Source organism: Leptodactylus fuscus, chromosome 4 (genome assembly GCF_031893055.1).
Source record: "Leptodactylus fuscus isolate aLepFus1 chromosome 4, aLepFus1.hap2, whole genome shotgun sequence".
NCBI lineage: Eukaryota > Metazoa > Chordata > Amphibia > Anura > Leptodactylidae > Leptodactylus > Leptodactylus fuscus.
This window is the reverse complement of record NC_134268.1, coordinates 26,967,684-26,994,472: the sequence shown is the minus strand read 5'-3', so window position 1 is coordinate 26,994,472 and position 26,789 is coordinate 26,967,684. Positions and strand designations below refer to the sequence as shown.

Here is a 26,789-nt window from a genome sequence, read left to right as displayed (position 1 = left end):
CACAGAGGCAAGATGGATGGTGAACGTATAATGGCAGACTTCACTTGATGCATCAAGCTTCCAAACAGCGGACATCAGGTTCACAGTTCAAACAGATAACTCTCTCCCATATTATGGAGGTGCACGGGAAGATAGTGAAGGATATAAGAGTTCCACTCATATATAGGAGTATAATGTACCTTGGAATAGCAATAGATATACCTCCTTATGTAGGTTTGAATGTGGCCTTGTGCTCTGTAGCAGTCTAAAACCTCCCGCTCCTTTAACTGACTGTGCTTGGACTCCTGAGATTTGTGGTATTCCACTCTAAACTCCGTGTTAAGGTCCCATTGGTCCAGCAGTGCCCAACAGCATGGCAACTATCCCTCTCCTTAGACTACACTCAAGCTGTGGGGTAGCAAGTCTAAAGACTACTAGTCCGCCTCAAAATCCGCCTGCAAAAATGGCTCCCGTTGACTTCAATGGGAGCCGCTCGTTTTTTTTTTCTGTTACCTATTAACGGAAAAAGAAGCAACATGAATCAGCCGCTGCGTCCGTGGCTTCAGACACGCTCCCATTTAGGCCCATTCATTTAGGCCTAATCAGGAGCAGGATGCTGCGACGGAATGCCGATGCTGCATCAGCATACCGTCGCAGTTAGCCGTGCAGAAAGTTCACAGGGCGGAAAAGGTTTCCGTGACCTTTTCCTCCGTTTGAACATACCCTCAGTGAGCCTAAAAACTACACCCAAGTGTCCCCACCCCTCTTGTCCAGTGAGGGCTAAGTGTTCTTAACATAGCGGCATTAACCTTACCAGTGCTGGCACAGATGCAATGGCTGATGTAATACTTCTTAAAGACATAACAACTAGAGATGAGCGAGTACTGTTCGGATCAGCCGATCCGAACAGCACAGTCCATAGAAATGAATGGATGCACCTGGTACTTCTGCTTAACCCCCCGCGTGCCGGCTACGTCCATTCATTTCTATGCAAGCGTGCTATTCGGATCGGCTGATCCGAACAGTACTCGCTCATCTCTAATAACAACATATTACATATACATATAACAGTACCCTGTGCTACAACATGAATACATTCCTGACTCAGCCTTAAGCAAATGCAGTACGTAGCACTGGGGTACTACAAACAGACTAGATGCAAGCGTGGGCAATACACTGCTCCATTCTTATCAAGGACATGGGACCCCCTGAGACACTGAGACCTCTTTTGTTCCTTTGTACCAGTATTGATGCATCTTTCCCATAGTATGAAATTCAATAAAGCCAGTTAGTTATGGTTCTACTTCCAAAATCCTGTTTTCCTTTTTATCTCAGGTCTCAGTGGGCAGGTATCCCTGTGTTGTGTCTTCTGCTGACAAGAATTCGCTTACATGTCGCCTGGATCCCCAGAACTCAATGGATATTGGAGTTGCAGAAATGGTGTCACTTACAGTAAACAACCTGGGCAATGCTATAAACTCTGTAAGAAATGAGACGTACAGGAGATTTGCCCTAATACCCCACATTGACTATGTCTCTCCAGTCACTGGGTCAACTACAGGATCGACCAGAATTACTATACACGGGTCCGGGTTCATAAACATAGATGCAGTGACGGGGTTAGGATGTAACATTGTATCTGTGAATTACACAGATATTGTATGTGACACTCTATCCAGTTATTCACATACAGTTAATTTTGGGGTCACAGTGAAGGGAATCTCGGCCCGGTGCGTTGGATCCTGCAGCTTTACCTATTCCAGTGCACTTACACCACAAGTATCCAATGTTTACCCAGCTCAGGTTGGAAACACTTCCACCACCATCTACATCAGTGGTCTTGGCTTTGGGGCAGACGTTAATGGTGTAGTTGTTTATGTCGGTGGCAGAAAGTTATATGTAGTAAATGTCAATGACACATATATAACATGTAACATAGACCCCATTCCTGCCGGGAACTATCCGGTCACAGTTACTGTACTAAGTAAAGGCTTGGCTCAGGGGTATTTCACCCTGACCAGTCCTGCTGTAGCCGCCATCTTGACACCTTCTGGAAGTGTTTTAGGTGGAACTCTTCTACTCATACAAGGGAATGGATTTCATCCTGTCTACACCACAGTGCAAGTAGGCGGGGTGCCATGTCCAGTTACTGCAGTTACTTCGGGCAGTCTCCAGTGCATTACTCCTCCCAGCACCATTGCTCAAACTACAAGTGTGACCATCTATATACCTTCTTCTTCTTACCCATCACTCAGCTTTGTCTACTCCGAAGCCGACACCCCAAAATTAACTTCAATTCTTCCAAACAAAGGTAAGACTTTAAAAAAAAATATTTAAATTCTCCAGGAAAAAAATGTTAGGTTACTTGCATTGATATATGCCTAAATACCTAGAGGTAAATCACTGTAGGTCTAGACATCTAGAGGGGTATGAGTGTATTAAATAAAATAGCCTCTAGCATCAGCTTGTGTAAGAAACCCAACACACCTGAACAGAAACTAACACTTACAAATGGGTGAACGTCTTCAGATTCATTTTCGGGTGGTTTGGTGGTATGAACCACACCTTAAAGGGATCCTATCATTCAAACTCATTTTTTTTCTCACTAACACGTCAGAATAGCCATAAGAAAGGGTATTCTTCTTGTACCTTTTGATGTCTTCTCTGCCGTTCCCTGGAAATCCCGCTATTTGTCGGTATGCAAATTAGTTCTCTTGCAGCACTGGGGGCAGTCCTCAGCGCTCACACAGCACTGGGGGCGTCCCCAATGCTGCGAGAGAACTCTTTCCAGCGCTGCCTCCATTTTCTTCAGCAAGGGCCTCTTCACACATCTTCTTCCGGCGCATGGGGGGTCAAAATTCAACACATGCGCAAGTTGGCTCGGCCAGCGGGCCTCGGGCAGAGCCGACTTCAAATGTGGGCAGCCATTTTTTTGTGGTCGCTTATGTGAGCATGCACAGTAGGCTCCTGTAGCTCTATGGCCACCTGCATGTGAAGTCGGCTCTGGCCTCTGTCTTTTTCCGGCACGCCCTCTCTGCGACGTATTCTTCCGATGGCTTCTTCTGGCTTTAAATGGCACGCATGCGCAGTCGGCTATGCCATCCGATTTCAGACAAGTTATCCTGTTTCTAATATTGATGGCCTGTCCTTAAGATAAGTCATTAATATTAAATGTGACAGCTGGGAATCCTGCAGATCACTAGTACAGAGACAGCAGGGCTATTGCTTGCATAACACTAGTCGCGCTGCTCACTCATCGTACAAACTATAGCAGTGAGTCTGGGTACTGCCACATGGATTTCAATGGGACAGCAATTTGTACTATCATTGAGCAGCGCAGCTTGCGTAATGTAAACAATAGCCGTGCAGTCCTGGCCCTGGTGATCTAAGGATAGGCCATCAATCATAGAAGCAGGATAACTCATTTAAATATGCGATTTTAATTAAATCTTGTTCTTTGTGTTGTTTCTCAGGACCATCAGGAACCAAAATCACACTGACCGGTTCAGGTTTTGGTTTGGATGCCTCAAAAATGACCGTAACCATTGGTAATGCCACATGCTCTATCACAGCGGCGTCTGATAGCCAGCTGAACTGCACTGTCGGAGATCACTGGGGCGGCACGTTCCCTGTTTCATTTAAAAATAATAAGGGATTTGCAAGATCCAGTGTAAGATTCACCTATGAACTTACAATGACCGGGGTCTCTCCAACTCAAGGCGAGTCTACTTCTGCCAAAGCTGGCGACCTCTAGTATGACCACTACTACAGATACAGTACTATGCAAAGGTTTTAGGCAGGTGCGTGTGTGGAGAAGAGGGGGGGAGCAGAAATAGAAGTGTTAATATTTTATTTTTGTCTATTAAATGAATGAAGAAAAGAGAAATGTAAATCCCATCAATATTTGGTGTGACCTTTGCCCTCTGCTTTCCATCAGTTCTTCTCGTTACTTGCGGACAGTTTTTGAAGGAACTCAGCAGGCAGGGCTGGCATTAGAGGGGCAAACTGGGCAATTTGACAGGGCCCTCACACACATAGTAGCCCCATACTTGCCTACTATTAGAACTAATACTTCAGAGTAGATAAAAGCAGATTCAAGGTGTGCTGAAACTTCTATAGTTTGCATTTAGCAGCAGCCCTGACACTCTCCTCCCCCTACAAGAAGTGAGTCATCCAGCGCATTGTGGTGTGATAGAGGAAGTCTGCCCCATAAAAGAGATTCAGTACTGCAAGGAGGTTGGGGAGGATGAAAAATAAGAAAAAGAAAACCCATACTCACTTATCCCCGATGCTCCAGTGTCTCCCACAACTGTCCAGTCTGGAGAGCCTGGGGGCCTGGCGGATGACATTGCTGCACATAACTAAGGAGATATGTCAGGGACATCCTGGTTCCTTTCCTTAGGCTGCTGAGGTTGCTGAATAACCTCAGTGGTTATATGTGGCGAGGACTGCCGCTGGAAATAAGCTCGGGGGCACCGCTGGACCAGCTAGGGGTGGGATAGGGACAGGTGAGTGTAGATTTTACCTTTCATCTTCCCTGTAAACCTCACAGAAACCTGTAATTCCTGGACTAACCCCTTTAAGGATTAGGCCCAACACAGAAACACAGCTAAAAAATACTAGAGAAAAAAAGCAGCAAAAGGACTTTTTTTTTTCCACAGCGTTTTTCATTGAGCTTTTGATGCATTTTTTCACTATTAAAGAGGACCTTTCATGGGTTTGAGCACAGGCAGTTCTGTATACTGCTGGAAAGCCGACAGTGCACAGAATTCAGCGCAATGTCGACTTTCACAATCTGTGCCCCGGGTGAAGAGCTATCGGTACCGGTACTGTAGCTCTTCATCGTCTGAAGGGCGTTCCTGACAGTCTGTCAGGAACGTCCTTCTCCACAGCAGCATCTATAGCACTGATGTGACAGTGACTGATGTGACAGTATTTAGTCCTGGTATAGCGGTCAGCGGGTGATGTGACAGTGTTTAGTCCTGGTATAGCGGTCAGTGGGTGACGTGACAGTATTTAGTCCTGGTATAGCAGTCAGTGGGTGATGTGACAATATTTAGTCCTGTTATAGCGATCAGTGGGTGACGTGACAGTATTTAGTCCTGGTATAGCTGTCAGTGGGTGATGTGACAATATTTAGTCCTGGTTTAGTGGTCAGCGGGTGACAATATTTAGTCCTGGTATAGCAGTCAGTGGGTGACAGTATTTAGTCCTGGTATAGCAGTCAGCGGTTGACGTGACAGTATTTAGTCCTGGTATAGCGGTCAGTGGGTGTCGTGACAGTATTTAGTCCTATTATAGCGATCAGTGGTTGATGGTGCAGTATTTAGTCCTGATAGCGGTCCTATTTGATAATTCTGTATGTATATATGTATTTTATTGTATACAGAGGTAGACATAGGTCTTGTGCACCTGATTTATAAAGGGTCAAAATCAACTAGTTTGGCCCCATGCTGTGAAAAAGAGTGTGGCAGAAACGCATTGCATTTTTTCCTGCAGCATTTTTCATTGCACATGCAGGTTTTCCACTGCAATTTTTTTTTCTGCAGTGCATGTATGGGATTAGCCAGAATCCCCTTCACTTTGCAGATACTGTAAAATGCTGTGATTTCACAAAGTTGGGGGTCCCGGTCTTAAAGACCTTAGGAATACGCCTATAAGTACCAGTGATAAGCAACACACATCAAATTAACAGAATGTGACTATGTAGCAGGTACAATATTTCAACATCAGATACTGATGACTTATCCTGTGTATAGGACATCAGTATGAAAAGGGGTGGAGGCTCTAAATCCTCTTTAACAAATCTTATAAAGCTGTTTTAGAAAAAAATCTGAAGTGGGAATAGACTTGTACTGTAGATCTCAAAATGATGCTTTGGATTTTTACTTTCGATTTCATTATTTGTTGTGCATAGGGTTAATTCTATGGTAAATCAGCAGCCAAAGCTGTGACAATTTTCCATGTAACACATGCAGATTTGGCCAGAAATTCATTCCAGATTTGCCACAATACAATGTATAAATTTAGTACATGTGAACATATTCAATTTTCCTGGTTAAAATGTTACTCCAACCATCATTTCTGTTTGACCCAATACAGGCAGTTTTGCAGGTGGATCAGTTCTCACAATCGCTGGATCTGGATTTGATAATCAACTATCCAGGGTCTTTGTGTGCAATGCTGAATGTAAAGTGGATCAAGAGAGATCAAGTGAAAATTACCTGTATTGTGCAACACCCATGATGAACAGTAAGTGTCCTATCTATAATAGGATCAATTAATTCTTTATAATGGAGTATTTAATATAAGATCATCTAAAATAATAATGTGTAACAATATGCTTCAGAGTTAAACATTTACAGAAATGTATCAAATGTAGTCATCAAGGTTAGTAGTGGGACTGTATTGTGGGCAGATAGGACTTACATATATTAGAATGATGGTCACAAATAAAGGAAGTAAAGTAGAATACACTAAGACATCAATATTCACAAAGTATATAATACTAACTATGTCTACCCAGGTACTGCAGAACTTTCATTTAATGGAGATCTCTGGTAACACACAATTTTGGCTAAAATAACAAAACTGAATATAAGTAGTGTAACGTCGATATGTTTCGTCAAGCCGCCTCCACCACGCCCCTTTTCTTTGTACTGTGACAGGTACCACGCCCCTTAGTACCCAAAACACTTTTCATCAACCCACCCCACCACACCTCATTACGCCCCCTTTCCTTTGTGCAGTGACAGGTCTCCCCACCCTCCTCCAAATTCACCTTTATCATTCCACGCCATAACGCTTCCACTCTGCATCATCCTACTTAACAAAAAATCATCATTTTTTTTAAAACAGGGGTTCACATGCGTTACAATTTTATGAATTGAATTGCTTTTTATCAGCGGCTGTATTTGGCAATTGTTGATGATCAGTCTCAGTAGTCTGGTAGTGTAACACACAAGAGTCGCCCGCCTTGAGTAATCAATTTTACTCGTACCTTTTCCGTAATCAGCTCCCTAACAAAGTACCTGTCGTACCTACCCGCATTATGGGTAATCAAAGTATACCCTGCAAATTTACTGCTGGTAAAGAAGCTAACAAACTTCTTTGTACATGTTTTGCCCTCAAACTCACAGGAATTAGCACTGTACAATATTGTGGCATAAATGTATTTTAGTCGTGCCTCCCCATCTCCAGCATGCATTCAAAGTCATAAAAAACATATTGATCCGTCTCTTTCTTTTCTTTGTAAGGCTGCATATAGCAAAGATAATCGAATTTATACATGGGGGCACCGCAAGTACTACAACGCAAACTGCCATATTTGTGCTCCTCCTCTCTATTGTACACAAAACAACAACAATCACAAAATGTTTTAAGCCTACAAAACTCCGGCTTATCTCTGGCTAACAGAACGTGTCGGTCTAAAAATGCGTCTGAGCGACAAAACACGCAAGTGGGACATCGCAGTTGCTAGCCAACACCCTCGCCACAACTGCCTCTTTGACAAGCCCTGCAGAAATATTGACACGAGTGGTTGTTTTTGTGGTGAAACACTGAACTACAATATTCACAGAAGTAGGCCTCACCAATAAACCTCTTCATATTTTTGATACCGTAGTAATGACCGTCATGATTAGGGTTGAGCTGATCTTGAGATTTCAGGATCGTTTTTAAAAAACGATTTCCGATCATTTTCCATTTGAACCCGATCCCAATTCCGATCCTAATGCAAATCAATGGGATTTTTTAAATAATCGAAGATCGGATTTTAAAAACGATCCTATTCACTACACAGCATGGAATCTAAAAATTGAACGCTTGAATTTTTAGACTCCACGCTTTGTAGTGCTTAAAAAATCCCCCAGCTACTTAAGTCCCCTCTGCTGTCCATTTACCTGCACAGAAGCGCTGCCCCTGATGCTCCACACTGCTCTCGCTCCTCTTCTTTCTACTTCGCATGTCTGCAGAGCACCGTATGTGCCCCCGCCTCCCAGGCTAGTGTTACTGATGCTGGGAGTAGGCGGGGCTTGTTGTGGCTTAGGAGAGTGTTGGCAGGTACAGGGCAGGGAGACGTGAGTGCATCACTCATCTACTCATATATACATAGATAATGTGCATGAAAATAAAGACGTTTCAATAAATTTTTATAAGTTGCGATTACAAAATATATAAAGAGATATAAGGCATGATAAAACTACAGTTAACTTTGAAATATTAGTGGTTAGTCTCTCAAAATATAAATAATGAAAGGATACAATTAGGGTTGAGCGATCGGGATCGGAAAAGATCGGATCCCGATCGAGTAAATTTCAAGATCGCGATCGGGTACCGATCCCAAATAAAAATGATCGGGAACGGCAAGCAATTAACCTTATCAATAGATTATAACACTACTTTATACTCTAAACTGTGTATAAAACATTGTTAGTACACATGCATATATAACAGTTATGGTTAATCTAAGATCTCATAATCAATACAACATGCCGACGTTAAAGACAGACGGGTCGTGAATTTCTAAACAAATCTATGAAATGGCTTTGTCAAGAGCGCAATATCCACTATTTTTTTTTTTTACTACAAACAGTGTCAAAGCCTCTTTAGTGGAACAATTTAACAGAACGTTTAAAAACAAAAATGTGGAGGTTTTTAAATAGCCGCAATACGTACCGATATATAAACAAATTAAATAATTTTTTATACAGCTATAATCACACATACAGTAAAATTTGCTGCAGGCCTGTGGACGTAACAAAAGACAATTCATTAAGAATATGGCAAATGGCAAATCGCGACTCTTAAACCGAATAGACAGATGTTAAAAATAGGTGACAATGTTCGCATAACGCAGTATGAACTTTCTTTCGCTAAAGGGTATGAACAGGCTTATACGGAGATTATTGTTGACAAGATTTCAAAAACCTATGTGTAAACTTGTTGATTTAGCAAATGACCCAATAGAGGGTTCGTTTTACAAAGACAAATTGCAGAAGGTACCGGCCAATACTGTTAGCGTCTACAGAATACAAAAGATGCTAAGAAAGAGACGTGTGAGGGATGAAACTCATTTTTTCATAAAGTGGCTAGGATACCCTACGTCTTTCAATTTTCGGATGAATGAAAATCAGCTGACCTCTATATAAATCATGGAATCTGGTTCCTTTTTATTACGCTGCCTTGTAACGGTTCCTCCAAAATTTACCCTGAAAATACAAAGTGGTTCATTTAGCGCAGAGGTTCTCAAACTTATTTTGTCTACCGCCCACTTCGAGAATTAATTATTTTCTAGCGCCCCCCCAAATTTTTTTTACTTTACTACATCTTAAGAATCACAATCGCAGTCATTATGTTAATAATTAAATTATGTGTGTCATGTGAAAATAAGACTTTCTGATGAGGGTAATGTAAAACACCATTTTGTAATATTAGGAAAACTTTTATTCATGTTATTAAAACAAACATTTCAATTTTAATTTTAAAACTAATCTAATGTGAAGGATGAATTTGATGATTTTTAACAAGTTTGTTAATATCAGGCTCGAATTTACTCAAAAACAGCCGTAAGTCACCGCGTTCGGTAATCTGTAACCGATTTCTCTTTTTAGTTAGCAACCTTGCCACAACGTTGCCCCCCTCTATCTCACAGCAGGGAGCTAGGTGATGTGTATGTGATATGTATGTGTGGTGCAGACACAGGCTGGCTCCGTACACTCAGCCCCCCCCCCCCCCACACACACACACACACAGCAGGGAGCTACGTCATGTGGCTCCCTCAGCAATGAGCAGGGGGCCAGGTGCTAGTGTCCATAATGAAGTGAATAAAGTAAGATAGTGGACAAACAAAGCAGTTTTTCTGAAGCAGTGTATTTAGGAAAAGTCTTAAATCCACATTAACAAACAGTATAGATAGAATCATTGTTATGATACCACCCCTTTGAATTAGCCATCGCCCCCCTAAACCGCTTCAACGCCCCCCAATCTTCTCTGTGCCCTTTACTGTCCCCCTATAGGCCTCCAGCGCCCACAAGGGGGCGTTATCGCCCACTTTGAGAAAGACTGATTTAGCGGGTCCTTATGAGGTCGCTATGACCGAAATTCAGTACCCATATAGTTGCTACACCATTGGATCGCTAGAAGGCACATTCTTCCTTGGTAAAAAGGGACTGTGTTGACTGAATACCGCATCAGAGGCAGTTTTTATTAATCAGTCGCCAAGGTTGTAAAAGCTATTAATGATGTCATTGAAAACTTCAACAATTTGAACGAGCCGTTTGAATTGAAATACAACCCCATAAAAAGGTGTGTGTATACTTTTATATACATTTTTATGTCTCTTGAAAAGCTAGTGCCTGTTTTAGGCCTGCACAATTATGTTGAGGGCGATATTAAAAACAACGAGGCCGAGCGTTGCGGTTCGTACGCAGACATACATTCAGCTTTTTATACTCTATTTGTTTATTTAGACATTGTTCAGCACTTGCTCGTTGGAGATTCATACGTCCAAATTTTAAAAACAGTTGAAATTACCGGACAAAACAATGAAGTTGTCACCCTAAAATATATGAGACCCGACTATATCCCAGTATCCAAACATAATTTCGATACCATTTCAATAGCCATTGTGACGGATCAATCCTGCACTGTTAAATTCAGGTACGGTAAAACCATTGTGTGATCACAATTCAGACCGTGCAAGGGGGGACACGCCAAAATGCTGTCCCAGTGGGTGTACGGCGATCCTGGCGTGCATGCCCGCTACTACATTAATCAGGCTGGAAATAGGTTAGAAGGTTTCAAGGGCAATGAGTATATGTATGGGGCCGGTCTAGCTGGTCTGTTTCACGGTCTTTTCAGGCGGTTTTTTCAAATGAGGCCTGCCAGAAACATCGCTAAAGACGCCGGTACAAGTATATCATCGGCTGTGATGGATAAATTAAACCAGGAGCTGAAAGAACAGAGTGGCTCGGGCCTAGTATATGTTGTGAAAAAAAAACGCTAAAAGAAAACACAGCACCTCGTTTCTGCCGGTGTTCAAGAATAAAAACGAGCCGTAAAAGACGTCGCTGCCAGAGAGTTGATAGACCCACTGGAGATGACATCTTTTAGTGAAATAATATAGCTTTTATACACAACAGTTCTGTGGAGTGCATCAAATTGGAACTAGATATTTTTGATTTACCCCCAACGGAGACAAGCATAGAAAAATCGCTCTTTGAAGAGGTACAATCCATAGCGGCTCTCTGCTCACAATGCCCTGTTGGAGTTCTTCATTTCAGGCAACGGGGAATATTATTACGACCTGAACAACACACTCTAATATATCAGCTGTCATATTGTGAAGGCGAACAATACGGCTAATTCCTTCAAGCTAATGTTGGTTTGATTACTTATCCAATAGCCACGCTTTTCAGCCAGACGCATATGACGCTCAGCATTAGATTTATTTCATACTCAGATAATTTGTACAGCTATAGAGCGTACATAGAGACTATTTTAAATTACAGCTCGCAAGTGCTGTCATCGCAATTCACCTCGGGCCTGTTCTATAAAGACACGGCCGATCACCATCATGAAAGGGCCTTTGACGCTAATAATCTGGTGTTTGCTAAACGAGCTCGGTATACAGCGCGATCTAGACCTGTACAGCTTTTGGGTCCTATTTTGGGTGATTTATTTAATCAACTGAAACTCATACTGAATGGCCTGGTTCTGAAAATTAAACTAACCAGAAATAAGGACTCCTTTTGCCTGATGTCTGCAGATGCTGAACAATTTAAGGTACAAATCTTACAAGCGGCCCTGTATGTAAAAAAAGGTACAAGTATCACCAGCTGTCAGAATCGGACAAAGCCAGGCCCATCTATCAGCCACAGCGAAATACGCCATTGATAGAGCCTGTCTCAAATTCTATAGTATTCCTGCCGGAATACGTCTTACGAACCAGGAAAATCTGTTTCTGGGACAGGTGCCTAAAACCGTGATAAAAGGCTTTGTTGAGAATGAAGCCTGTAGCGGATCATATAGCCGCAATCCACTATGCTTCCACCACTACAATGTGAATCAAGCGTCGCTTTACCTGAACGGTCAGCAGATTCCCGCAAAGCTGTTTCAACCATATTTCAGGCAAGCAGAGAAGTGATAGTGGTTTAGCCATAGACAGAGATGAATTTATAAACGGCTAATCATTTTTTGCATTTGATTTGGCACTGGATCAAGAACCAGGTGAACATTTTTCACTCATTAAAACTGGGAATATTAGAGCAGAGGTGCACTTTGCAGTGCCAACACCCCACACAGTGAATATGATAGTATACTCTTTGCATACAAATATTGTGGAGATTAAAAACCGAAGAGAGATCATGTGCGATTTTTGATTGAAACATTCCCTGCCATTTTCAGAAATGAATAGACTACAACTTACAATTCTCGCTAAATCTGACCCGTATATGAACCGTATATTTGCCGCTGTATTTCCGTATGACTTTCTCCCAGATGAACCTGTGCTACAGCGCCCTACCGCATACATTATTAATACAGATGATTCATGGTTGGATGGTTCACACTGGGTGCTAATTATATTGTATCATAATGCCACTATATTTTTTGATTTTCACCGACTTTTGAGATGTACCCTCGGAGCTTTATTCAGTTTATAAAGAGGAATTGTAAAAGATACATCTATCAAAATAGACAATTACAATCATTTAAAACCTCTGTTTGTGGCGCGTACACCTAGTTCTTTTTATACCATTTAGCCCGGGGTGTCGCTTATAAGAAGGTTTTAGATTTGTCAGGCAGTTGGCTCTGCCCAGGCCCGATGCCTGACAGAGTGAATTCAGAGCCGGAAGACGCCGCGGGGAAGCTGCACGGAGAAGACTTCTAAAGGTAGGAGAAGAACCAGCGTTGATTGGCCAACTGTATAGCATTCGGCCAATCAATGCTGGTTCGGCATCGAACTTTTCCATTCAAATAGCGAGTGGTACTCGATCGAGTACGAGTATTTCGAATACCGTAGTATTCGATCGAATACCTACTCAATCGAGTACTACTCGCTCATCTCTACTCTTTATCTATCATGTGCATATTATTATATAATGTAACTCATATGCGCTATAACGATTTGTTGAATAAACTTTTTAAAACATTGCATTTTTGTCTGTGTTTAATCCGCATACAGCCGTTAGCTAATAACTCGCTAGGTGGTTATACAACCATTAACTTACAACTTTCTAGTTGGGTTTTAGCATCTACAGCCTCATAAGACATGCCCTGAAAATACATTCCCTTACACACATATGTAATATAGTGCCACACCTGCCAGGGCATGTCTTTAGCGGCCTAGGTTACTGCATGAGTCTAATAAGTGATATGAGAGAGGTATCATGATCATTTTAATCTCGACACCTCCATCTGACTATATACACTATACACTCCCCGTACACAGATCTATAATATAGCAGCATATCATGACACAGCCGAGACCACATCACATTCTTGACAGAATTGTTTGTGAAGGGAGGCAGTTGAGAGGGGACTTGTCCATGGATTTGGCATGGGAAAATAAACACATTATCAGAGCTGGATCAAATTGACGCTGCATTCTTGAGGACATCGCATTCTTCAACCTTTGGAATGCGGACAGAGGTACCTGTGAAGGGAGGGGTGCGAGGGCACTTGCCCAGACATGCCTGTAAAGGGCAGATAGGAGCATTGGTGGGTTGGAGGTGGACAGGGAGACCTGTCACCGCACAAAGGAAAGGGGGTGTAACGGGGTGTAGTGGGGCGGATTGACGAAAAGTGTTTTGGGAGCTAAGGGGCGTGGTACCTGTCACACTTCAAAGAAAAGGGGTGTGGTGGGGGTGGTTTGACGAAACATATCAACATTACACTACCAATATACAGAAAGAGGATCTGAGCTTTGTGATGTATATGTTAATATGACCGAGGTCTATAGGGTTATATTATAGAGGAGAGTAGCTGAGCTCTGTGATATATAGGCTTATATTATAGAGGAGAGAAGCTGAGCTCTGTGATATATAGGGTTATATGATAGAGGAGAGAAGCTGAGCTCTGTGATATATAGGGTTTGTAAATGCGGATGCTTGGGGCTGGTTGTCAGGCAAGTAAAACACACATGAAGCTTGGTCTTCAGGTTCACACTGATGCTGGGTTTATTACGTGCAATTCAAAGTTCAAACATAAACAGCTTTCTTCAGCAAAAGGAAAAACAACAGGCTTACTTAAGCCACAAGGCAGTGCAGTCCACAAACTTAGCAGGCTGGCCCTTCTGGTTCTCCACAGCTACCCAGGGTTTGGGTCCTCAGCTCTCAATAGCAGCAGCAGCAGCAATGAAAGTCAGAGACACACCCTACTATCTTCACAGGGTTAAGGCTCCAAATGTAGTTGTACCAAAACTCAGGGCCAGAGCTTGGAACCTGGGTCTATGACTACACCCAACACCCGGAACTGCACTGATCCCTTACCTAATGGAGAGGAGCCATCTCAATGGGATATACCTTCCCTCCACCACCTTTCCCTCCGCTTGCCTACAGGTTATATGATATAGGAGAGAAGCTGAGCTCTGTAATATATAGGCTTATATGATATAGGAGAGAAGCTGAGCTCAGTGATATATAGGCTTATATGATAGAGAGAGAAGCTGAACTATGTGATATATGGGGTTATATTATAGAGGAGAGAAGCTGAGCTCTGTGATATATAGGTTATATGATAGAGGAGAGAAGCTGAGCTCTGTGATATATAGGGTTATATGATAGAGGAGAGAAGCTGAGCTCTGTGATATATAGGGTTATATGATAGAGGAGAGAAGCTGAGCTCTGTGATATACTGTGTTATATGATAGAGGAGAGAAGCTATGTTCCGTTTTGGGTGTCAGGCTGGGCTTATACTAAGTGGGTGAAGATAGACAAGCCCTGGCTGGCTCCTGTCCATCCTAATGCATTCTTGTTGGCCCGACCAACCCCCCTATCCCGCCCCCCACTTCTCTTTTGGGACCTACTCGCTTCACTAGGACTATCTGGATTACTTGCTACAAGGTTTTCCCACTTGCCGCCCGCCACTCCTCTATGGTCTCTCTTCTCTATAACCCTCTCCTGCTAAGAGGACTAGACCCTGATATGGCACACCCCTGGAGCAGAATGTGTCTGTTTCACATTGCTGACCTGATTGACTCATCAATCCTGGAGCTCAGTCCCATTGACTACTTCACATCCAGTCTGCACTTGCCTTCTTCCAAGTGATCCCACTGTAGACATATAACCCACTTTATGACTACTCTGTTTGTGGCCTCGTGGGTATACATCCCCACTCTTTTTGAGAAGATTTGCCATGCTGGTACCTCTACCAAGAGTCTCATTTCAGAAATTTACCATATTTTTCTTCTCTGGAGAGAAGTGCACCCCTTGTCCAAAAATACATGGTTAAATGGACTGAATTTTTGGGTAGGCAGTTCTCCTAATGCAATTGCAGATCATATGGTCCCGCATGCCCGAGACCTTCACATGCATAACAATTTGGGAGACGCAGTATAAGTGACTTATGTTCTGGTATCTTACCCCGTCTTACTGCATACCCTCAATCCTAGTATTCCTAGGAAATGTTGGAGATGCCTCACAGAGGAAGGTACGTTGTTTCACATATTCTGGAGCTGCTCCTTGATTCCACTCCATTGGTCAGAGGTTAGGGCGATGACTCAGGAGCTCTTTGTCCAAGGTATCCCGCTTGATCCCTCCACTTAATTACTTAATTTGCCTCGACACCTTAGCAGTAAGACCTCTAAACTGTTTCTGTATCTCTGTATTGCTGAAAAGTTACTTATTGGCCTCCATTGTAAAAGTGTACAACCCCCTCATTGTCCCTGCCCTTTATGGCTTGTATCAAAGATATTCTGAGCCTAGATTTCCTCACTGCCATGCTTAACAACACAACAGGTTGCCTTCCAATCCTTTTGGGATACATATTGCACTTTCTGTAGTCTCTAACTTAACTCCTTCTCTCCCTCTTCTCCTCCTGTTGTCCTCCTGTTAGCTTCCTTTTCTGCAATGGTTGTGTTCTATGCTCTTGTATCTAGGTTCTAATTATTGCTTGTTGTTTTCTTTTTAACATAGTGTATATACCAGATTTACCCGTCCTAATAATTTATTTGTCATCTTCCATCAGATACTAATACCTCCTCCCAGAGCTGTAATGTCATGGTGATGAATGGAAATAACGTCGTACAGATCAATAACTCCTTCACATACATGTCCGCATTCACTCCTGTTATATCTGATGTCACCCCTAAGAGAGGAGGAACAGCTGGAGGAACCAGACTCACCATCACCGGATCCCAGTTCAGGTATGTGCTATAAGTACAGATTAACCTGATCATGCATATTAGACATATTAGATGTTGGCTGAATCTACACGTCTTTGTCCATTTATGGAATGTGCATGGGGAACTCCCACCTCCAATATCACAAGGAAAGATAGGCCAGCTGGATTTCTACATTTTGTACCTGGGAGATATTTCCATTTACGCCAATCTAGCCATTTAGAATTCATGCACATTCGGCCATAGGGAACATGCATGTGCATGACTGGTCTAGAAAACATTCTCTGACTTCTATCTGAAGTGTATGGCCAGCTTTACGTATAACAGTAGTGCTGGTTTTGTTACTGATGTTTAGGCTTGATTTACCATTAGAGACTGGCGTTGGTGTTAGAATTTATTTCCCTCTTTTCAAGTCAGATGTATATAATGAAAGAGATTGTCTATTTAATTACCCTACATTATGTTCTAGGCAAATAGATATTTATAACAGGATAACACAAAGATGGTCAAAGAATGACTTTAATCACACCAGAATATAATAAAATAAAAAATGTTTTATAAATGAAAAGAGATAATACTTAGCTGTGGTTACAAATGCAATAGTTCACAGGATGGAGACCCCCAATATATATCATGCGCTGATATACACCCATTATGTGATGACATCCAAAGGTTGCTGGGCATTGTTGTATTCCAAATGAAGCCAACTAACACAATAGCACATAGAGTTTTTATAATACATACTGTATAGGGGAGGGATAGGATCTTCCTGGATGTGTATGTATGTTCAGCTCATAACATGACCAATGACGTCTATGGTAAAGAAATTTAAAGGAATGTTCTGCAACTGCTCAGTAACATTAATAGTATACAGAAATATAGAGCGATCAGTAACAGAAAGTATTCTATAGATGAACAGCTAGAAATACATACATACAGATCAGTGAGACATTAATAATCTGTAATATCTATCTGTCTGTCTATTTATTAATAATCTATAATATCTATCTATCTATCTATCTATCTATCTATCTGTCTATTATCTATCTATCTATCTATTAATAATCTGTAATATCTAGATCAATAAGATGAATGATTTTGTGTAAAAAAAAAATTGTCATTCTCTATTACATCTATGCCATGTTTGGACATGTGTATCACATAGAGACAGGACTCCTCTTTAGGTAATATCTGAAATACAATTAATCTGATATTGTATGTATCTGACTTGATAGATATGTAATACTGTAACTTCTCTATGTTCTATATAATGTGGTTACATTGTGTTACATTAAGTCAGCAGTGAGACAGATCCTGTGGACCCTCGATCTGACATTCACACGACTTTGGGGCAAAACAGCTGTGAAAAATGTCCACTTTATGAGTGTATGGAGGAATCCGTTACAACATACCATCAAAATATTGGTCATTTGAATAGCCCTCATTCACATATGACAGTCATGATTTCATTTTCACCTTTTTTTTTCCTTCTCTGTAGCGCTAACATCTCCGCCATCATTGTCACCATAGCACAGTCTGTATGTGCCGTCCAGTCAGCAAATACCACACAAATTGTCTGTATAACCAGCGCTCATTCTCCTTCACAAAGCGCCAAAGTCACAGTCTACATTGACGGCCAAGGCAACGCTAAAATGGTAAGAAACACGATAGCAAAAGTAGAAATAGAATGTGAAAATCTCAGTTCTACTTTACTAAAATATCTGCCGGTGCTTTGAGCACACAGAAGAGAGGGAGTATAGCAAGGTCCATGACGACATGTAATAAGCAATCTCAGGTGGCGGAACAATCTTCAAAATCGGTTTTATAAGCCCAAAAACTGTAGCCTGGTGAATCCCTTTTTCTATGTGAAAATTGAGAAGTGCAGCTGACCAGTGCCCAGAAAAAACAAGTGGTGTTGGGCTCTTCACCGTATGTTATAAACATTAGATCCTGATAGCAGAGGTACCCACCTAGTTTCAAGTGGACGCGTGATTGTATTGTTTCTAGTATTGCTTATTGTTTTTTTTTCTTCCTATTCTTTTTAGGACAACGCAGACTTTTTCTACATTGATGTCTGGTCTTCTAAGTATACCTGGGGAGGAGAATCTCCACCAGATGAGGGGTCAATGGCGGTCATTACACAGGGGCAAACAATATTGCTGGATGTCAGTACACCGGTACTGAAGATGCTGCTGATACAAGGTAATGGGACTATATAGCATATACTGTATGGCAATAATTAAATATTTATTAAGCATTTACATGTTACAAGTAGATTTGAAATGGGATTAGTATTATACACAAGTCTTTCTTCTTTACAACAGGGGGAACTCTGGTTTTTGATGAGGCAGATATAGAGCTGCAGGCGGAGAACATCCTCATTACAGATGGAGGCGCTCTTCAGGTACTCACACCCTGATATTCACTGGGCTATGGAAACTATTGGCCGATAATGTGATTTTCAATGGAATTATTAGGGTATGTTTACACAGCTGAATTTTTATTAGCTGAAAAATTTATCTTCAGAAATTTGAAGCTGAATTTTTTTCACTCCACCACAGAACTTGCAAATTCTGCACTGGCTATTTTTCCACCACTCATTGACTTCAATTGGATTTATCAGGCAGAATCTGCCTAAAGATCATACAAGACCCTTATTTTTTTCCACTAGCTTAAAAAATCAGCCTCTGCTGTTAATTGAAATTAATTTCAAGCAGATATCAGGTGAAATTTGTAGCTGATTTTGACCTGGAATCCACCTCAAAATCAGCCATTTTTGAATACTATTAGGAGCCTCTTCATTTTGTGCCTGCCGACTCCCAGCAGCAGAATTCAGCTTTATATGGCTGATTAAACCCAGATGAATGGGCATCAAGGGCGTAACTACCGTGATAGCAGCTGCCACAGGGCCCGGGACACTAGGGGGCCCGATGACAGCTGTTACCACTGCAGATTTTTTTTTAATAGGCCGTTACCTGCTGGAGTAACTCCAGCAGGTAACGGACCCAATTGACTGCAGCACCGGGGGCTTCCTGAAGATGGAGAGGAGCTTCCTCTTCACAGTCCATCTTTTGACAGTAAGTGAAGCCAGCAATTGCTAGCTTCACTACTGCACCCAAGCAGCCTGCTGTCCGGGCCCCTGCTACCTCCCGGCACTTGCATAGTGACAGCGGGCAGTAGAAACTTCTATCTCCTGCCTGCTGTCCTAAGCCCTGTGCCGGCATCTATACTAGTAGATTGAAGGACCTGGGACGTGACGTCGTCGTACGTCATCAAAAGTCCTTTAATCTACTAACATAGACTCAGTGTCTTTTGTGGGTGGAGCTGCCCAGATTGTACAGGTCAGTGTACAATGGGGGAATGGGATATAGGCTGTGAGGAAGAGGGGTACATGGGTGTGCAGGCTGTGTGTGAGCAAGATTGTGGTGGAATGAGGGGTTCCCGCTCCATATCACTCTCTTACTTGCACACCAATACCCCCTTCTTGTTCATACATACCCTGCACCCCACATCACCCTCTTGTTCACATATAGCCTGCATGCCCACATACCACTCTTGAGGGGGGGGGGGCATGTCAAAAGTTCGCCATGGGGCCCCGCCATTCCTAGTTACACCACTGATGGGAATAATCAGCTGGGAGTCTCCAGCCATGGGCCCCATTGCAAGATTGAGCAGGACACTTCTTTTTGTGGTGTCCTGCAATTTCTGCCTTGTATCGACAACAATGGAAGGCAGAATCTGGGCTGGATGTGCCGTTGATTTGGGGGTGGAATTTCATGTGTGATCAATTTTTTGTCTATATTTAGATAGGAACCAAAAAAGCCCCATTCCAGCACAAAGCAATAATCACCTTACATGGACATTTACGTTCCCCGGAGTTACCATTATATGGGGCGAAGACATTAGCTGTGAGACATGGAACCCTGGATCTTCATGGTGAATATATGTAGAATAACATACATTCATATTCTGGGGAAAAACATCCTTATACCAGATACTGTACAAATAGTCCAATGTAGGACAACCTAAGCCTCAATACAGAGAATTCCCCCCATACACATTAGAATAAAGTTGGCTTATCTGATTTTGGTGGCACTGTCCAACAATCTTATGAGTAGGGGTCATCCTATTAATTTAAAAATAATTATATTTGTGGGAATACCCTTTTAACTTCTTATGTAGATTATTTTTATATGTATACTTTAAAGTGGTTTGCTATAGGGTTTTGGGAATGGATATGTTTTTTGTTTAGGCATCCCTGTTCCTGTGACATGGACCAGACTTGCTCAGACAGCGCAGTCCGGAAGCTCAACTATAATTCTGCAGAAAAGTGTGACCTGGAAACCCGGAGATGAAATTGTGATCGCATCAACAGGTGGCAGGTACATATCTCAGAATCAATGGTGGAATTTACCAAACTCTCTAGATGGGCAATATTGTGGTACAAATTTGGCTCAAGGCCCTTTTTTGTGTGCACCCCGGTTTTCACTCGCCACAGCCCTCAAATGTGAGTGGAGCGGTACAGAGAGCAGGGCTACCCCAGCCCAACATATGTATTATTACTCTCGCCATGTTATACAGGAGTTACACAGAAAATCTTTGCCCTTTATTAAGACTAGTGTAATGAGTTTTAAGTACCCAAAAATGGTGCCATTGAAAATAAAAAAGATTGATGTATCACAAGATGATCATCTTTTCAAACCAACATATATACTGTTCTGGAGGGATAAAGATCCATGCAGTCTACACTGCAGCCTACAATTTGTCCTTCGTAGTTGGCGTTGGGTCCTTGGAGCGGACTCTGGTAACCACAGCATCCCATAAATGCTCTATGGGGTTGAGGTCTGGCGAGCGGGCAGACCAGTTGAGGGTTGTGAGGTCACTGGTGTGTTCATTAAGCCAGTCCCATGCAACCAATGAGTGATGACATGTTGCATTGTCCTATTGGTACACAGCATCCCCATCAGGGAACTCCAACACCATAAAGGGGTGCAGATAGTCTGCCATAAGTTGCACGTATCAAGCACCAGTCATTGATCCCTGCACCTGGACAATGGGACCCAATTGTGACCATGTGAACACGGACCAGACCATGAGGGAGCCACTTGCCACGTGGATACATCCCTTTTGGCATGCAGGATCCATGGCTTCAGAGGGCATACACCACACTCTCACATGCCCTACAGTTTTGTACAACTGGAACCGTGATTCATCAGACCATGCCACATGCTGTCACTGTTCCATGGTCTAATGATGATGGCCGCGGGCCCATGCCAGTCTTCGAGCTTTGTGTTGCCTCATCAGCAAAGGGACACGGGTTGGGCATCGACTGTTGAAGTCTATGCGGTGGAGTTCTTGGCATACAATCCTGGTGGAAATGGGGTCCTGGAGCCTCACATTCAAATTGGTGGTGATTTGACCCACAGTAGACTGTGTAGAGCCCCGTGCGACTCTGCGGATGTGACGTAATGTCTGTTCATCAAACATTCATGGTCGACCTGTACACTGGTTTACGAGGCTGCCGACGTTGTCTTTGCGATATTGCAGGTCCACCCGAGACACCGTTGACCTCGGAAACCCAAATACCTAGGTGATCTCCAAAATGCAATGCCCCATGCGTCAAAGTCACTTAACTTGCGAGATACCTGTTCTTGAGACACCTGTCTGCATCAGACTACTCAGATATCCTGACGACACTAGCGCCAAAGGCCGCATCATGTCACACATTCCCGTGACTTTTGGCCACTGAGTGTATTTTGCAAAGAAGAATGGGCAAAAATCTCAGTCTCTAGATGCACAAATCTGGTAGAGCTGGAATTGCAGCGAAAGGAGACTCTACAAAGTATTGATGTAGGGGGGCTGAATACTTTTGCACGTGACACTTTTGGTAAATGTAACCCTATGGAGATGCTTATTGTGTACACCTGGAGTGTACATTACTTCTCAAGGACTTATATTTAGGTTATCATTTACTTTCAAGGAAAACTGTTCCTTATGCTTATATGTGTATCTTACCTACAGGGTGTCCGGAAAGTAAGTACACAAAATGAAAGGGTGGACTTTAGCCAGTATAGGAAGTGTTTCTTTTTATTAATGAACATGTGACCGGAAATGCACCGTTGTGGTGCTGCAGGTATACCGAGATGTCGTTTTCCTATCCCTCTCTGCGTCATGTGAAAGGAGAAACGAAGAAGGGAAAGCGCTTTAATGGGAAATTAGTTTAATCACTGTTACTTTGATTGACGCACCCCTTCACAGACTCCTGGTATGGCCCTCACCGCGATGAACATAGCCTGGATGCGGTTCATGTTCATTAATAAAAAAAACGCTTTATATATAAAGTCCACCCTTTCATTTTGTGTACTTACTTTCCAGACAGACTGTATATTACATGTGTATGTTAAAGTGTATCCCCTGAAAAATATAGAATCAATATATTATGTAAATGATTATGGGTTCGGCCATCTTGACTAAAGTATGAACTGCAGTTCAGCTGTTCTTTGCTTTACTGCAGCCATGTAGGCATGAAACACCTTAGTTCTCATACCTACATGAGGCCCTTGGGTAGAAGAAACAGCACACACTGAAAAGGATCTCTGAATTATAGAAAACGCTTAAAATTGATGTAAAAGAAAAATTATTTCCTGCCAATCTCTACATCTTCTCTCTACATAATTTAACCTAAATTTTATTATGCTCTGACAGACACAGCCAAAGTCAGAATGAGAAGAGAACTATTCAGTCTGTATCGACGGATGGTACAAACGTCACCCTAACAGAGCCATTACTGTACAAGCATTTGGGGATTTCGGTCACCCTACCCGATGGCACTGTTTTTGAAGCCAGAGCAGAAGTTGGTCTCCTTACAAGAAACATCGTTGTCAGAGGGTCAACCAATGTGGAATGGAGCGACACCATACCCGCCTGCCCGGAGGGATTTGACACTGGTAATGTAATGACTTGTTTTATTACAATATACAAGTTCTGAACACGTGGCTATAAATTTTCTTTTAACTGATGGTGTGTGTTTTTGGAGCACATTTGATGATTATCTCCTTCTATCCCATGAACTCAAATGTTTTTGAGAATAGCAATTTTTTTTTTAACACTTTTCCTCTTTTTCTTTTGAAATATATCTTTACAAATGAGTTCTTGACTGGAAACCTTTTTTTAATGAAAAAAGTTGCAAATTTCAAAAAACCAACCCAAAAAATTCAAGGGGGCTGATGTATTAAGGCTTAGTTCACACGTAAATTATGTGTGGCTTATTTTGGCACTGGAAAAAAATGCTACCTAATTAGGAAGCTTTTTTTGGACTGTGCTGTGCTTTTTCTAGCTTTTTTTGGAGCGTTTTTATGTAAAAACTGCTTCAAAAAATGCCAGGCTGTTTTCCCCTCCCGTAAAAGTGAATGGGCTGAAAAAAACACGTTGTGGTTTTTTCCGCGCGGTTTTTCACCTCCCATTCACTTCTATTGCTTTCTCCAGGCGGAAAACGCCGGAAGAAAAGTCATGTCTCTTCTTTTTTTCTGCTAGCAGAAAAAAAAAGCTAGCATTCTACAGAGACCACTGTTGTAAAGGGGCGGATTTTGAAGCGAAATCAGCTGTCAAAATCAGCCTCTTTGCAACTGTGTGAACTATCCCTAACACTTGTGGTGTTTGTGCCCATTTTAATCTATGTCTCCACTGGTATTAGAATTATTAATTGGTCATCCCAGGAGATCCAATGCTCCAGCTGCAATCTACGACAGTTATCTCTTGCGTCAGTTTTCAGGTCCATTCACACGGAGGAAAATGGTGAGGAATTAGGTGTGGAATTTCAGCCCTGAAAAAAAAAAACCATTGACTTCAATGGAAGTAAAAACAAATAACAGCACCGAGCTGCATATGATGAAATACCATCTGGTAAAATAAAGGATAAGGTATGAAAGCTCCTCACTTTCGGTGGTTGTGAATACAATCATTCAATAGGCCTGTGAACCACTTAATGGGGGGCTCTTCCCCAGGTGTTGAGGCTGCAGGATCCGTGCCACCCTTGGTGTCGGTGAATACCGAAGAGGAACAGAAATTATGGAGGATCACCATGCTCAGCCAAATGTCAAAATAGGTAATCTTTATGTTTGAAGAGACACTACGCGTTTCGCTTGGAGAAGCTATTTACCTTCCCTCCTTCACCTACCAAATGCCTATACGCTTGAAGAAGGACAGTGTGCCCAAAACACGTAGTGTCTCCTCCAACATAAATAAAGATTACCTATTTTGACGTTTGGCTGAGCGCGGTGATCCTCCATAATTTCTGGTCCTCTTCGACATTGACTTCATTGGGTTTTGCTAGCGGGAAAAAAAATCTAGCAGAACCCAATGAAGTCAATGGTAGGCTTTTTTTTCAGCGCTGAAATTCCACACCAAATTCCTCACCATTTTCCTCTGTGTGAATGGACCCTTCCACCAAGTTATAGTATATCTGTGGGGCCTACCTTGACCCCCAGCCCATTCTAACCACCTTTTACAAAAGTAGCGAGCATGGAGGATAATTAAAATATGAAAATTTAATGTATTTTTATTCATAACAATGACTTCCGCAAAAAATTGCAACTTTTGTCATGCGCTGTATACCAGAAAACTGAAACCTTTGAACAATCGCTTACTCAGACCATGTTATGAGCAGTGTATCTAAGTATTGGAGTTTATAATACTGAAAAATCTTAATGACTTCAGTTACTTAGTTTTTCCACTAACTGATTTACTGTGGACTGAGTGATGTCTGCTTTAGACCCTTTTGCATGGGCCAGTGGTCAGGCAAATGACCTTTTGTACAATCGCTCACTCCTGATCATTGCCCTGCATAAACTGAGCATCAATTATCCAACAAATGAGCAAATGCTTGTCGTTGGCTGTGAATCAAAATTTTCACTGGTGGGCAGCTCATCTCATGTCAACAGTGGGTGTTCTGCCGCCATATAGAACCTGAGGGACAAGTAACTGCATCAGTCCTCCTCCGCACTTTGTGCATAGGGAATCGCTGAAGACTTTTCACACATTGTTACTCTTTTTCAATATTCATCTTGTTGTTACTTTAGGTGAATTTGCCACACAGACATGTTTCCAAGGAAGATTTGGCGAGACAATAGGAAGCAACCAGTTTGGAGGATGTATTATGTTCCATGCTCCACAACCCGATCAGCTTCTGTCCATTGGAAGAATAGAATATGTGGAGGTACGTGTGTAAAGCTAAAAATGGTGGGCACTCCTGTAATGGGCATACTTCTATACTTCCAGGAGATCCTTTATCTTCTAATAACCATCTACATCAATGACTTCATCCTACTCTACCTCTCTTGAATATTGGCAATTATATGTGTATTGTCAATATGTGGATATTGAGGCAAATGGGGATTATTTTTTTTTAACACATTGCCATTGATCTGACTAGTAAAACAGTAGATATTAACCTAGAGCCAATTCCATCTCAACATAGAAATCAGATAATTATTAAAAGTTGCCTCAAAATAATCCACCGGTCCTATACAGCAATAGATTGGGCTGACCTGTTGCAGTGGCTTCATCTTCAAAACTGTGTTAAAATACAACAGTTTCCCAAAGTTTCAGGAAATTGGTAGAAAAAAGCATGAGATTACCACAAAAAAAACAAAGCCTATGGAATGTATTGGACAAGCTGATTATTGAGCACAAGAAGTCGAAAGATACCAACAATTTCCTATAAATTTTCCAGGAAGAAAATCTTTTTTTCATTTTTTTTTTTTTTTTTTAGAAAGGTCTGTTAGTGCTAGTAATGGGTTAATAAGTGCACCCATATACCATTAGCAGTATCTGGGTTTCTCAGGGAGCTGCCAGCGCCTCTGCATTTGTTTACAAGGTGTAACTTCCTGCTGGGAAGCTTCCTGTGTACCTTCCACACTAGTTCCCTCTCACTCAGCCCTCCCACCTCTCTCACTCCATTCCACTCCCTCAACTTGTCTCCCTAGTTAAGCCATCCCGCCCATTACTAGTCACTCCCACCCTCCCCAGTCTCCCTAGCTTAGCTATCCCCCCACTACTAGCTCCTCTCCTGTTCCCCTAGCTAAGCTATTTTGCTTTTAATGTCACTGGTCCCTCTCCAGTAACTCCTGAGGCCACTGATTGGTCTCAGTGGTGACATGAGGTGCAGGAATTCCATCAATATGCCAGCATGAGACTGATCGGACGCTAGCTGTGGGCAATGGGGCGGTGGGGACAGGAGAGTATCCTTTTTTGTTTTTTTCTTATTTTACACCTGTCTGGCTGCCACAGGGATCGTTCCAATTCATGGAAAACCCCTAATGCCCCACACACTTTAATGTCCCACCACATGATATTGACCCTCACTTCTGCCTTCACACAATATGACACCATCACTTCTCTCATACAGTGGCCTCATCCCTATACAGTGGGGAGGGGGGGACCAATGAAGGGGCCACTGTATGGGGGGAACAAT

General features: G+C 42.2%; 1 protein-coding gene across 1 annotated transcript in view; it reads left to right on the top strand.

Moving 5' to 3' along the window:
* LOC142200096 (fibrocystin-L-like) overlaps window positions 1–26,789 on the top strand; it is a 207,602-nt gene that overhangs the window by 117,798 nt on the left and 63,015 nt on the right. Inside the window, exons 38-48 of the mRNA XM_075270160.1 lie at window positions 1,315–2,290; window positions 3,453–3,702; window positions 6,086–6,231; window positions 16,165–16,342; window positions 17,817–17,973; window positions 18,364–18,520; window positions 18,643–18,722; window positions 20,125–20,254; window positions 20,571–20,700; window positions 23,024–23,265; window positions 25,396–25,532. Of these exons, the coding sequence (XP_075126261.1) occupies window positions 1,315–2,290; window positions 3,453–3,702; window positions 6,086–6,231; window positions 16,165–16,342; window positions 17,817–17,973; window positions 18,364–18,520; window positions 18,643–18,722; window positions 20,125–20,254; window positions 20,571–20,700; window positions 23,024–23,265; window positions 25,396–25,532 (2,583 nt within the window). The remainder of the gene's footprint in view (window positions 1–1,314; window positions 2,291–3,452; window positions 3,703–6,085; window positions 6,232–16,164; window positions 16,343–17,816; window positions 17,974–18,363; window positions 18,521–18,642; window positions 18,723–20,124; window positions 20,255–20,570; window positions 20,701–23,023; window positions 23,266–25,395; window positions 25,533–26,789) is intronic.